The sequence below is a fragment of the Bombina bombina genome, chromosome 3 (assembly GCF_027579735.1).
Source record: "Bombina bombina isolate aBomBom1 chromosome 3, aBomBom1.pri, whole genome shotgun sequence".
Classification (NCBI taxonomy): domain Eukaryota; kingdom Metazoa; phylum Chordata; class Amphibia; order Anura; family Bombinatoridae; genus Bombina; species Bombina bombina.
Window position 1 is genome coordinate 156,706,518 of NC_069501.1, and position 13,485 is coordinate 156,720,002.

Sequence of the window (13,485 nt, forward strand, 5' to 3'; positions counted from 1 at the left end):
CCTGAAAACAAAGGGCCCTAATTGGTTAGAATTATTTCAAAATGTTTTTATCTTTGTTGTTAATGTTCTTTTTTCTTTTTTTGCAAACCAAAGGGACTTTTGGTTCTGAAGGCTCTCAATGACCATACCTATTGTCACAGAAACCCAAGTAGTAATCGTCAACTTATATCATTGCTTATGTCTACAAAAGCATTTGTGCATCAATGAGCAATGTATAATAAATGTATGGAGTGCTCATTAAACCTCTAGCCTGAAGGAGCAGTTAAAAAAAAAAAGTATTTTCTAGTTAACATTAAGTTTACAAGCTCTTAGCCAACTAGATTAAAGCAATTCTGCAACAACTGCATTTACCTTACACTCACTCCACCATATGTGGCTGGACTTCGCATGGGATCTGCTACTGTGAAATGAGGTGTAAAATGCTAAGCATTTTTAAATTGAACAAGGAATACATATATTCTGAGCATAGGGCCTAGTTACTCGAACAGGCACAGATGGGAATGCAAGTTTATCATTTAAAACATATACAAATAAGCCCTAGTTTCCATTGAGGTGGTAAAGTTTAGAAACTGGTGGTTAACCAAAAATTAACCATTGACTTTAATGGAGATACATGTTTTATCACCAGTTTGCACAATATACTAACTCAATGGAAACTAGGCCTAGGTTGGTAAAACTAAATTTACTTTTGAATATTTTTGCCATATTTAATAGGGTCACTATACACCACAACCAAATAGTTAATGGTTTTGGACTCTTTAAATGGGCAGTCTACACATACATTTTTTTTGTTTAAAAAAATAGATAATACCTTTAATACCTTTTCCCCAGCTTTGCACAACCAACATTATTATATTAATATACTTTATAAAATATTTAAACCTTTAAATGTCTGCCTGTTTCCAAGCCACTATAAACAGCCTCTTATCACATGCATTTTTATTAGCTTTATCACAAGACACCCCCATCCTCAAAAAACCCTACCTCGGCCCCAATTCTCCAGCAAACTACCACTCCATATCACTGCTTCCGCTAGCTTCAAAAGTACTGGAAAAACTAGTTTTTGATCACCTAACCCACTTCCTGTCCTCCAACTCATTGCTTGACCCCCTGCAATCTGGATTCTATCCCCAACACTCAACTGAGACTGCCCTTACCATGGTTACTAACAATCTTCTTTCTGCTAAAAACAATGGCCACTACTCTATACTTATCTTTCTCGACCTGTCTGCTGCCTTCGACACCGGTGACCATCACCTTCTCCTACGAACTCTCAGCTCCCTTGGGCTCAGTGACACTTCCCTCTCCTGGATCCATTCTTACCTATCTAATTGGTCCTTTTCTGTCTCATTTGCTGGCTACTCCTCCTCTTCACTGTCTCTGTCTGTTGGAGTACCTCAAGGCTCTGTTCTGGGTCCTCTATCACCTCTATGTGGATGATACTTAGATCTACCTATCCACCCCTGCACTCTCTTCATCTGTCAACTCTCACATCAGCGACTGTTTATCTGGCATTTCTTCCTGGATGGCGTCTCACCACCTAAAAATCAACATGTCCAAGACTGAGCTCCTTCTAATCCCCCCTCTAATTCTACTCCAGTTTCTAACTTTCCTATCACTGTTGGCAACACCACTATCTCCCCATCACCCCAAGTCCGCTGTCTAGGAGTTACACTTGACTCCAATCTGTCCTTCATACCCCACATCCAATTGTTCTCTTCATCCTGTCACAACCATCTACGCAATATCTCCAAAATGCATCCGTTTCTGAGTGCTAAAACTACTAAACAGCTAATCCACTCCCTAGTACTTTCCCGACTTGACTACTGTAATAACCTACTAACTGGCCTTCCTCTCTCCCCCCTTCAATCCATCCTAAATGCCTCTGCTAGACTAATACACCTCTCCCGACGCACTGTATCTGCTGCACCACTCTGCGAGTTCCATCACTGGCTCCCCATTCACAGCAGAATTAAATTCAAAATTTTCACCCTGATCTACAAACCTCTTACCAACTCAGCTCCCACCTGTCCTCACTCATCAACAAATATACTCCAGCCCGCCCCCTAAGATCAAACAATGACCTGCTCCTTGCATCTTCTACCATCACCTCCTCCCATGCTAGACTACAGGACTTCTCTCGTGCGGCACCAACTCTCTGGAACCCGCTTCCTCAAGCTGTCAGACTTTCCCCTAACCTCTCCTCCTTTAAACTCTCTCTAAAGACCTTTTTGTTCAGGGAAGCCTATCACCAAATTAATAACAAATAAACTCTTGCCTAATAGTTGCCCTCTTCTAACGCCACACTAACAATATTATCACATTTGTAGTCCCCCCCTCCTGTTTCTCAAACTGCTAACCATCTAGATTGTAAGTTTCCATGGGAACAGGGCCCTCATTTCCCCCTGTGCTCGTTTGTTTAATTTTTGTCCGGTGTCTTATATTGTATTGTACTGTACTTTTTATCTTTGTACCCAGGGACAGTGCTGCGGAATCTGTGGGCGCTTTATAAATAATAATAATAATAAGACACTATTAATTCATGTGAGCCATATAGAAAACATTGTGCTCAGTCCCATGGAGTTATGCAGGACACAGCAGTAATTGGATAAAATGCAAGTCAATAGATAATAAATAAATAGCCTTGAGATAAGGGGGCTCTCTGCAGAGGCTTAAATACAATGTTATCACAGAGGTAAAAAGTATATTAATATAACCATGTTGGCTGTGCAAAACTGGGGAATATGTAATAAAGGGATTATCTATCTGTTTAAACAAAAACAATTGGAATAGACTGTCCCTTTAAACAGACGTATCCCTTCAGTTAAACAATATTAACCAGTAGGTATCTTTGGGCCTGCCTACACTCCACTGACAATAAGGAGACACTTTTTTAGTGGCTTTTGTCCAGCCAATCATTACTATAGCACCCTCAATTCTCAATAGTTTCAAAAGCCATACATTTGAAGTAATTTACTTTTTAGATGTCTTGTTAATAAGGATTCAAATAAATATAAAGTACCACCTTTGAATGTAGCTTTTTGGCAACTTTGTCAGGGACCATCTCAGGAATTAGTCGTTTATAATGTGCGCTCTGTTTAAAATGAAGAAGGCATTAGTATCTCACAACTCTTCATAAACCTTTGTGAAGTTAATCTCAATTAAAGGAATATGGAACTAAAATGAAATCTTTCATGATCTTAAAAAAAAAAATTCCAATTAATTTCTATTATCAAATTTACTTTATTATCTTGCCATCCTTTGTTGAAGAGTATACCTAAATAGGCTCAGGAACACTTTATGGCATCGGTTTTCCATGACTTCTTCTAACAATGTTATACATAGTGCCAGTGTTATGCAAATAAGTGTACAGCTTTCTCATTTAGAATACAGGGCTAACAACAACTACTACTAAATTGACTTTTTTTGAATACTTAAAGGGACTCTGAACCTACATTTTTTTTTTCGTGATTCAGATAGAGCATGACATTTTAAGCAACATTCTAATTTACTCCTATTATCAAATTTTCTTCATTCTCTTGGTATCTTTATTTGAAATGCAAGAATGTAAGTTTAGATGCCGGCCCATTTTTGGTGAACAACCTGGGTTGTTCTTGCTGATTGGTGGATAAATTAATCCACCAATAAAAAAGTGATCTCCAGAGTTCTGAACCAAAAAAAGCTTAGATTCCTTCTCTTTCAAATAAAGATAGCAAGAGAACGAATAAAAATTGCTAAAAGGAGTAAATTTGAAATCTGCTTAAAATTGCATGGTCTATCTGAATCACGAAAGAAAAAAAATTGGGTTCAGTGTCCCTTTAACTTACACATAAGATGGCTGCTTACAGAAAGATGGTTTGTCACATATGATTCAAAAAGATGTAGTATTGAAATGTCAGTTTATTTTCAACAATACTTTATGTCTAATATTTTTCATCATTTAAACAATTTATACAATAATTATTATACATTTTTGGTTTAGGGAAAACATTTATAAACATGCTGCACTTATTGAAAATATATTGTTAACTGAAGGCAAATATCTGACATACGTTCACCTGGTGATGACAGAAACTGCCTATCCCATGAGGGGAGGAGTCCAGGTAGCATTCCCAGCATTGCAATGTTTAATACTTCCTGCTTGTCACAACATTCACTATTCCCAGTACAGTGAAGGGGGATACTGTACCTACAGCTGAAATTCAAGTAACAGCAGAAAATTCATGTTGGCTTTGAGAAGAACTTGTTCTAATCCTAATGAAGTGTGGGTTGGAGTTGTTTTTGTTAACTCTCTGCTGCATATCCTGGGTAAAAGCTGGTAAGAAACATTTTGTCTGTCTCTATATTTTATACTAATAAATATGTGTAAATTGATCAATATATATTGTGTATACAAAATGTTTAGTGTTTTTACTGCTGTTTCTATTGTTTATATTTTAAATGAATGACACATTCTGCTCTTATATTCATTGTGTCACATTGGAAATATGTTATAAACTGTACTTTGTGTATATAATTTATTATTTCTCTGATATGGAACTTTAAAAATAAAAATTGTATTTGTTTTAGATTGTTTTAGAATGTCCTGGGCAAAGCATAATTTAATACAGCTACTGTGGCTGTCTGTTACAATCAGTCACCAATTTCAATGCTAGGTTCCACTGGTATGGCAAGAAATGCCCTGCATTGGTGCTTGATGAATCACGACTGGTGTTAAACAATAATAGAGTATGCATAGATGAGATCATAGAACTTAATATATAATTGATCTCTAAAGAGCACTCGTTTAGAATTTTAAAAAACTCACTGTGATTAATAAAATTTTGCTTTCTAAGTAATCATCATTTTTGCATTATGTTTATTCTTTCAAGATTCATGAAAGGTTTTAGGGTTTACAGTAAATAAGATAAACATTCCTAGACAGAAGAGGGTTTAGCTAATCAGTACTACCTATCAGACCAGGTTTTTAGGATTACTTTGCTTAAAAACATGTAGGACCAACACAATTACTGAGCAGCTGATTATATACCTTGTGCTGTGCTTCATATAGTCTGAAAATAGTTTAGAAAACCAAAAGGGAAATAAGAATCATTTTAATGCCACACTTAGGGAGGGTAGTTATAAACAATGTGAGCTGTGGGAGTGTAAGTGTATTAAAACTTAACGTTTAATAAAGGATATAAAAATTATATATCTGAAAATGGTGTCTGTTAATTAACAAATTAACTCTTATAGACCCATTAACCCCTTAATGACCACAGCACTTTTCCATTTTCTGTCCGTTTGGGACCAAGGCTATTTTTACATTTTTGTGGTGTTTGCGTTTAGCTGTAATTTTCCTCTTACTCGTTTACTGTACCCACACATATTATATACCGTTTTTCTCGCCATTAAATGGACTTTCAAAATATACCATTATTTTCATCATATCTTATAATTTACTATAAAAAATATTATAAAATATGAGGAAAAAATGGAAAAAAACACACTTTTTCTAACTTTGACCCCCAAAATCTGTTACACATCTACAACCACCAAAAAACACCCATGCTAAATAGTTTCTAAATTTTGTCCTGAGTTTAGAAATACCCAATGTTTACATGTTCTTTACTTTTTTTGCAAGTTATAGGGCTATAAGTACAAGTAGCACTTTGCCATTTCCAAACCACTTTTTTTCAAAATTAGCGCTAGTTACATTGGGACACTAATATCTTTCAGGAATCTCTGAATATCCATTGACATGTATATATTTTTTTTTAGAAGACATCCCAAAGTATTGATCTAGGCCCATTTTGGTATATTTCATGGCACCATTTCACCGCCGAATGCGATCAAATAAAAAAATTATTTTACTTTTTCACAAATTTTTTCACAAACTTTAGGTTTCTCACTGAAATTATTTACAAACAACTCATGAAATTATGGAATAAATGGTTGTAAATGCTTCTCTGGGATCCCCTTTGTTCATAAATAGCAGACATATATGGCTTTGGCTTTGCTTTTTGGTAATTAGAAGGCTGCTAAATGCCACTGCGCACCAACCGTGTATTATGCCCAGCAGTGAATGGGTTAATTAGGGAGCATGTAGGGAGCTTCTAGGGTTAATTTTAGCTCTAGTGTAGTGTAGTAGACAACCCCAAGTATTGATCTAGGCCCATTTTGGTATATTTCATGCCACCATTTCACCGCCAAAAGCAATCAAATAAAAAAAAATTGTTCACTTTTTCAAACTTTAGGTTTTTCACTAAAATTATTTACAAACAGCTTGTGCAATTATGGCACAAATGGTTTTAAATGCTTCTCTGGGATCCCCTTTGTTCATAAATAGCAGACATATATGGCTTTGGCGTTGCTTTTTGGTAATTATAAGGCCGCTAAATGCTGCTGCGCATCACATGTGTATTATGGCCAGCAGTGAAGGGGTTAATTAGGTAGTTTGTAGGGAGCTTGCAGGGTTAATTTTAGCTTTAGTGTAGAGATCAGACTCCCACCTGACACATCCCACCCCCTGATCCCTCCCAAACAGCACTCTTCCCTCCCCCACCCCACAATTGTCCCCGCCATCTTAAGTACTGGCAGAAAGTCTGCCAGTACTAAAATAAAAGGTATAAAAAAAAAAAATATATTTTTTTTTTAAGCATATTTACATATGCTGCTATGTAGGGTCCCCCCTTAGCCCCCAACCTCCCTGATCCCCCCAAAATAGCTCCCTAACCCTCCCCCTCTGCCTTATTGGGGCCATCTTGGGTACTGGCAGCTGTCTGCCAGTACCCAGTTTTCAAATAAAAATGTTGTTTTTTTTATGTTTTACTATTTGTTTCTGTAGTGTAGCTTCCCCCCCACAGTCCAATACCCCACCAGCCAAACCGATCACTAAAAAAAACCATATTAACCCCTTTGATCCCCACTTCTAACAAAAACATTTTCTGTAGCGTAGTGGTTCCCACCCGCTCCCTCCCCGTGCACGCGCCCGCCCGGCCTCCCCGTGCACGCGCGCGCGTCCGTGCGCGTCCCCCCGGTCGTCCCCGCCCCCGATCCCGCCCCCCTCCGCATCACAAAGGCCATCGATGGCCGCCACCCACCTCCCACACCGGCTCCCACCCACCAACGAAGGTAGCCGTTAATGTCCGGTGCAGAGAGGGCCACAGAGTGGCTCTCTCTGCACCGGATGGCTACAAATGGTTATTGCAGGATGCCTCGATATCGAGGCATCACTGCAATAACCGGAAAGCAGCTGGAAGCGAGCAGGATCGCTTCCAGCTGCTTTCCAAACCGAGGACGTGCAGGGTACGTTCTCAGGCATTAACTGCCTTTTTTTTGAGGACGTACCCTGCACGTCCTCGGTCATTAAGGGGTTAAAATTGAGATACAAAAATGTAAATTTAGATTAAAAAAAAAAAAAAGAAAGCATAATCTCACAGTCAAAACAAAGATATGTATTTAATCTATTTACTGTGTGAGATAATAAAAGGAAAAAGTTTTAAAGAGGAAAATCCTATGCGTGATATTTATATGCCAAACCTGACTACTGGTTTATTTTTCCTGGGGCAGGGTGTGAACAAGCGATTAAAGTACATTGCTGATTGTAATCCTGGACGTAGCAGGCAGAACTAGTTTGGTCATGCAGCTTTTTAGTTAAAATAAAATACTTAGATTTCATATCACCCGGACTACATTTTCATGTAATGTTTCTACTTTAGCAGACATGAATTCCATGGTTTTAGATTTTTACTACTTTCCCAAACAGATTCTGTAGAAATATAAAACATGTAAATGCATTATTGTCAAGTGGCAAAGACTAGCCTAGTTTTTAAATATCCACGTTTAAATAAATTATATTTCTTAGCACAGGCAAGTCGATCACAATCATTAAAGGGACGTAAAAGTACAAAAACAAAAATGCTCTAATGTGTTAGAGATTTGTATTATTGTTTGCATATAGCTATGTGTTAACGCTCAAAAGCAGCAGTGCACTACCTGGACTAATATTAATCTGGTGAGCTGATGACAAGATACAAATGCGTGTAGTCACCAATTACCAGCTAGCTCCTCTGCTGCTCCTGAGCCTACCTAACTATGTATAGTTTTCAACAAAGGATACCAAGATAATAAAGTAAATTTGGTAATAGAAGTAAATTGCATGCTCTTTTGGAAAGTTTAAAGAGACAGTCAACACCAGAATTTTTGTTGTTTAAAATAAGATAAGATAATCCCTTTATTACCCATTTCCCAGTTTTGCATAACCAACACTGTTATAGAAATACACTCTTTACCTCTGTGATTATCTTGTATCGATGCCTCTGCAAACTGTCCCCTTATTTTAGTTATTTTGACAGCCTTGCATTTTAGCCAAGTTGTTTAAAATTACATTCCCTATTTAAATCATGAAAGGACTTTTGGACTTGACTGTCCCTTTAATTTTGACTGTCATAATCCAAAACAGAATCACCATTTCGCTGAGCACAGATTGGAGAGCTAAGGCAATAACTTGACAGTGAGATGTGATTGGTCAGATTCTAATAGTGCATGCTTGTAGATGTAGTGCTATCCTGGTATATTATGTAGGGCTGTGGACTACAGCTGCCCATGTCTTAATGATAAGTTTACATTGAAACGACAGGAAGAGGAGAGTCTCTGAATAAGATTGTTGCACGGCACAGTTTAAGAATTGCCCATAAAGTTGGATGGGAGATAAAATAAAAATATAAAAGGGACATAAGAGGTGTATTCTTAAGGTATTTCAAGGATACACAATTCCATTTAGAAAAACACTACCGAAATAAAAATTAGAATAAGAGACTGAAAATAAAATTTAGAAAACATAATAAACATATAAAAGGATAAAAGAGTACAAACATCTGAAACACATTTAGAAAATTCTAATGAGTCAGTACTGCATAAAATTGACAAACAACCACTTGTATGTCTGAGATTTTTTTGCCACAATTTGAATTGCTAAAAACACAAATGACAAACATAATGGTTGAGTTAAGACCATTTTCTAGTCGATTCACAGAAGTTGAGAACAGAGTATCAGGTAACGAAGATCTATTATACAAACAAGAACAAAACATAGAGGATAATAGTAAAACACTGAGAATACTGCAGGATAAAATACATGAACTAGAAGACCGGTCACGCTGAAATAATTTGAAAATTATTGGCCTCCCAGACAATGGAGACTTTTCAGACCTGATGTCTTTAGCTAGTTCCACATTACCATTGGCGGTGGGTATACCACCAAATAATCCCCCAATATTAGTTGAAAGGGCCCACAGACTGGGTGTAATTAGAGATAGCCAAAGGGATAAAAATTACAAGAGGCCAGTGATGGTTAAATATTTAAACTATCAAGACAAAATGAATATATTAAAACTCTATAGAAAAATGGGAAGCTTATTCATAGGCCAATCTAAAGTGCTAATCTTTCAGGATTACTCCAGTGAAAAATTAGAATAAGAGACTGAAAATAAAATTTAGAAAACATAATAAACATGACCATAATCAAAATAATAATAATTTGGGGGCATTGGAGAGGAACTGCCCTTATGGACCAGCCCCATTATCTAATTTGTTTAACCCCTTAATGACCGGACCATTTTTCAATTTTCTTACCCTTAATGACAATGGCTATTTTTTACATTTCTGTGGTGTTTGTGTTCAGCTGTAATTTTCCTCTTACTCATTTACTGTACCCACACATATTATATACCGTTTTTCTCGCCATTAAATGGACTTTCTAAATATACCATTATTTTCATTATATCTTATAATTTACTATAAAATTTTTTATAAAATATGAGGAAAAAATTGAAAAAACACACTTTTTCTAACTTTGACCACCAAAATCTGTTACACATCTACAACCACTAAAAAACACCCATGCTAAATAGTTTCTAAATTTTGTCCTGAGTTTAGAAATACCCAATGTTTACATGTTCTTTGCTTTTTTTGTAAGTTATAGTGCCATAAATACAAGTAGCACTTCGCTATTTCCAAACCACTTTTTTTTCAAAATTAGCACTAGTTACATTGGAACACTGATATCTGTAAGGAATACCTGAATATCCATTGACATGTATATATTTTTTTTTAGAAGACATCCCAAAGTATTGATCTAGGCCCATTTTGGTATATTTCATGCCACCGTTTCACCGCCAAATGCGATCAAATTAAAAAAAATGTTCACTTTTTCACACATTTTGTCACAAACTTTAGGTTTCCCACTGAAATTATTTACAAACAGCTTCTGCAATTATGGCACAAATGGTTGTAAATGCTTCTCTGGGATCGCCTTTGTTCAGAAATAGCAGACTTATATGGCTTTGGGGTTGCTTTTTGGTAATTAGAAGGCCGCTAAATGCCGCTGCGCACCACACGTGTTTTATGCCCAGCAGTGAAGGGGTTAATTAGGGAGCATGTAGGGAGCTTGTAGGGTTAATTTTAGCTTTAGTTTAGTGTAGTAGACAACTCCAAGTATTGATCTAGGCCAATTTTGGTATATTTCATGCCACCATTTCACCGCCAAATGCGAGCAAATAAAAAAAAACTTTAAATTTTTCACAATTTTAGGTTTCTCACTGAAATTATTTACAAACAGTTTGTGCAATTTTGGCACAAATGGTTGTAAAAGCTTCTCTGGGATCCCCTTTGTTCAGAAATAGCAGACATATATGGCTTTGGCGTTGCTTTTTGTTAATTAGAAGGCCGCTAAATGCTGCTGCGCACAACACGTGAATTATGCCCAGCAGTGAAGGAGTTAATTAGGTAGCTTGTAGGGCGCTGGCAGGGTTAATTTTAGCTTTAGTGTAGAGATCAGCCTCCCACCTGACACATCCCACCCCCTGATCCCTCCCAAACAGTTCTCTTCCCTCCCCCACCCCACAATTGTCCCCGCCATCTTAAGTACTGGCAGAAAGTCTGCCAGTACTAAATAAAAGGAGTTTTTTTTATTTTATTTTTAAAAAAAATGTATTCTGCTGTAATGGAGCCCTGCCTTAGCCCCCAACCTCCCTGATCTCCCACCAAACAGCTCTATAACCCTCCCTGCTACTTAATTGCCGCCATCTTGGGTACTGGCAGCTATCTGCCAGTACCCAATTTGCCCCCAAAAATATTTATATATTTTGCCCCCAAAAATATTTATAAACTTTTCTGTAGTGTAGCAGCCCCCCCCTCAATACCCCCAACCCCCCCCCCCAGATCCTTTTATATATATATATTTTTTATTTTTATGTTTTGAACTTTTTTTTTTTCATTGGTGTCAGTGGCTAATATGCGCGCACGCGCGCCCCACGTGCACACGCGTGAGCCCCCACGTGCACGCGCGCGCCCCCCACGTGCACACGCGCGCGCCCCCCACGTGCACACGCGCGCGCCCCCCACGTGCACACGCGTGCGCCCCCCACGTGCACGCGCGCGCCCGCACGCTGCCGCCTCTTTGCTTCCCTTCCCCCCGGAACACTGCACCATTGATACCGGTGCAGAGAGGGCCACAGAGTGGCTCTCTCTGCATCGGAGGCTTGTTAAAAGGTATTGCAGGATGCCTCCATATTGAGGCATCACTGCAATACCCTGAGAGCTGCTGGAAGCAATTGCGATCGCTTCCAGCACTCTCTTAAACAACTGACGTACCAGGTACGTCCATTGTCACTAACTGCTAGTTTTTGCAGGACGTACCTGGTCCGTCAGTTGTCATTAAGGGGTTAAAGGGACACAACCCAATTTTTTTCTTTCATGATTCAGATAGAGCATGCAATTTTAAGTAACTTTCTAATTTACTTTTATTATCAATATTTCTTTGTTCTCTTGCTGTCTTTATTTGAAAAAGAAGGCATCTAAGCTAAGGAGCCAGCAAATGTGTGGTTCAGTACCATGGAGAGCACTTGTTTATTAGTGCTGTCCAATCAGCAAGGACAACCCAGGATGTTCACTGAAAATGGGCCGGCATCTAAACTTACTTTCTTGCTTTTCAAATAAACATACAAAGAGAATGAAGAAAATTTGATAATAGGAGTAAATTAGAAAGTTGCTTAAAATTGCATGCTCTATCTGAATCACAAAAGAAAAAATGTGGGTTCAGTGTCCCTTTAATCTCCTTAGAATCCTTTGTTGAAAAGCATACCTAGGTAAACTCAGGAGCTGCAATGTACTATTGAGAACTATTTACTGATTGGTGGCTGCACATATATCACTCTTGTCATTAGCTCACCTGATATGTTCGACTAGCTCCCAGTAGGGCATTGCTGCTCCATGAATAAAAAAACAGAGAAAATGAAGCTTCATTTTCATAGAAGTGAAATAGTAAATTGCATGCTCTATCTGAATCAAGTAAGACAAATGTCATGTCCCTTTAAGGTGGTCCCTGGTTTCCCTTTGGGTAATATGGACCTATAAAGAAAGGTAAAGCAAAGGGGGTGCAACAGACATACTGTTCCTTATAAACTGGGAAAGTGGGTAGAATGTAGTAGTACACAGGGGAGGAACTACTATTGGTGCAGCAGGTGCTGTAGCACCAGAGCCCAAGTGCTGGGGGCCAATAACAGCCAGTCTAAACATAGGCGTGTCCAGAACATGTACAATCCTATTGCAGGGGAGCCTTTTATTAGTGCAATTTGCAGGTCCATCTATCCTCAAAATCATTATACAGAGCAGCATGTACATATTACCATTGGAGGGGCAAAAAGAAATGTTAGTACCAGGCCCCTCTGCTGAGTAGGTCTGCTACTGGTGGAACATGTGAAGTTCTAAATAATGCATAATGCTGGCATTCTTCTCAGTTAATTATCTCTGTGAAGGCTCCTACCTCTTCCCATTGTCAGTGTGTAGATTTGTTAGCTATGTTGATTATATGAGCCAGTATTACTATTTTGTCACTCATCATGTTAGTAAAGAAGAAGAAACATTTCAGCTGGTAGATTTTATCACAAATTCAATCTGTTATTGGCTTACTGTAAAATTTAGAATGAATAATTATACAAAAATATAGCAATATACAGGGAGTGCAGAATTATTAGGCAAGTTGTATTTTTGAGGATTCATTTTATTATTGAACAACAACCATGTTCTCAATGAACCCAAAAAACTCATTAATATCAAAGCTGAATTGTTTTGGAAGTAGTTTTTAGTTTGTTTTTTAGTTATAGCTATTTTAGGGGGATATCTGTGTGTGCAGGTGACTATTACTGTGCATAATTATTAGGCAACTTAACAAAAAACAAATATATACCCATTTCAATTATTTATTTTTACCAGTGAAACCAATATAACATCTCAACATTCACAAATATACATTTCTGACATTCAAAAACAAAACAAAAACAAATCAGTGACAAATATAGCCACCTTTCTTTGCAAGGACACTCAAAAGCCTGCCATCCATGGATTCTGTCAGTGTTTTGATCTGTTCACCATCAACATTGCGTGCAGCAGCAACCACAGCCTCCCAGACACTGTTCAGAGAGGTGTACTGTTTTCCCTCCTTGT

At 37.8% G+C, this 13,485-nt stretch overlaps 1 protein-coding gene across 1 annotated transcript in view; it reads left to right on the top strand.

Annotated features, from left to right (window-relative positions):
• The first annotated feature begins 4,139 nt into the window (after positions 1–4,139).
• Positions 4,140–13,485, top strand: part of LIPI (lipase I) — a 125,958-nt gene continuing 116,612 nt past the window's right edge. Inside the window, exon 1 of the mRNA XM_053706021.1 lies at positions 4,140–4,318. Within this exon, the coding sequence (XP_053561996.1) occupies positions 4,258–4,318 (61 nt within the window). The 5' untranslated portion in view covers positions 4,140–4,257. The remainder of the gene's footprint in view (positions 4,319–13,485) is intronic.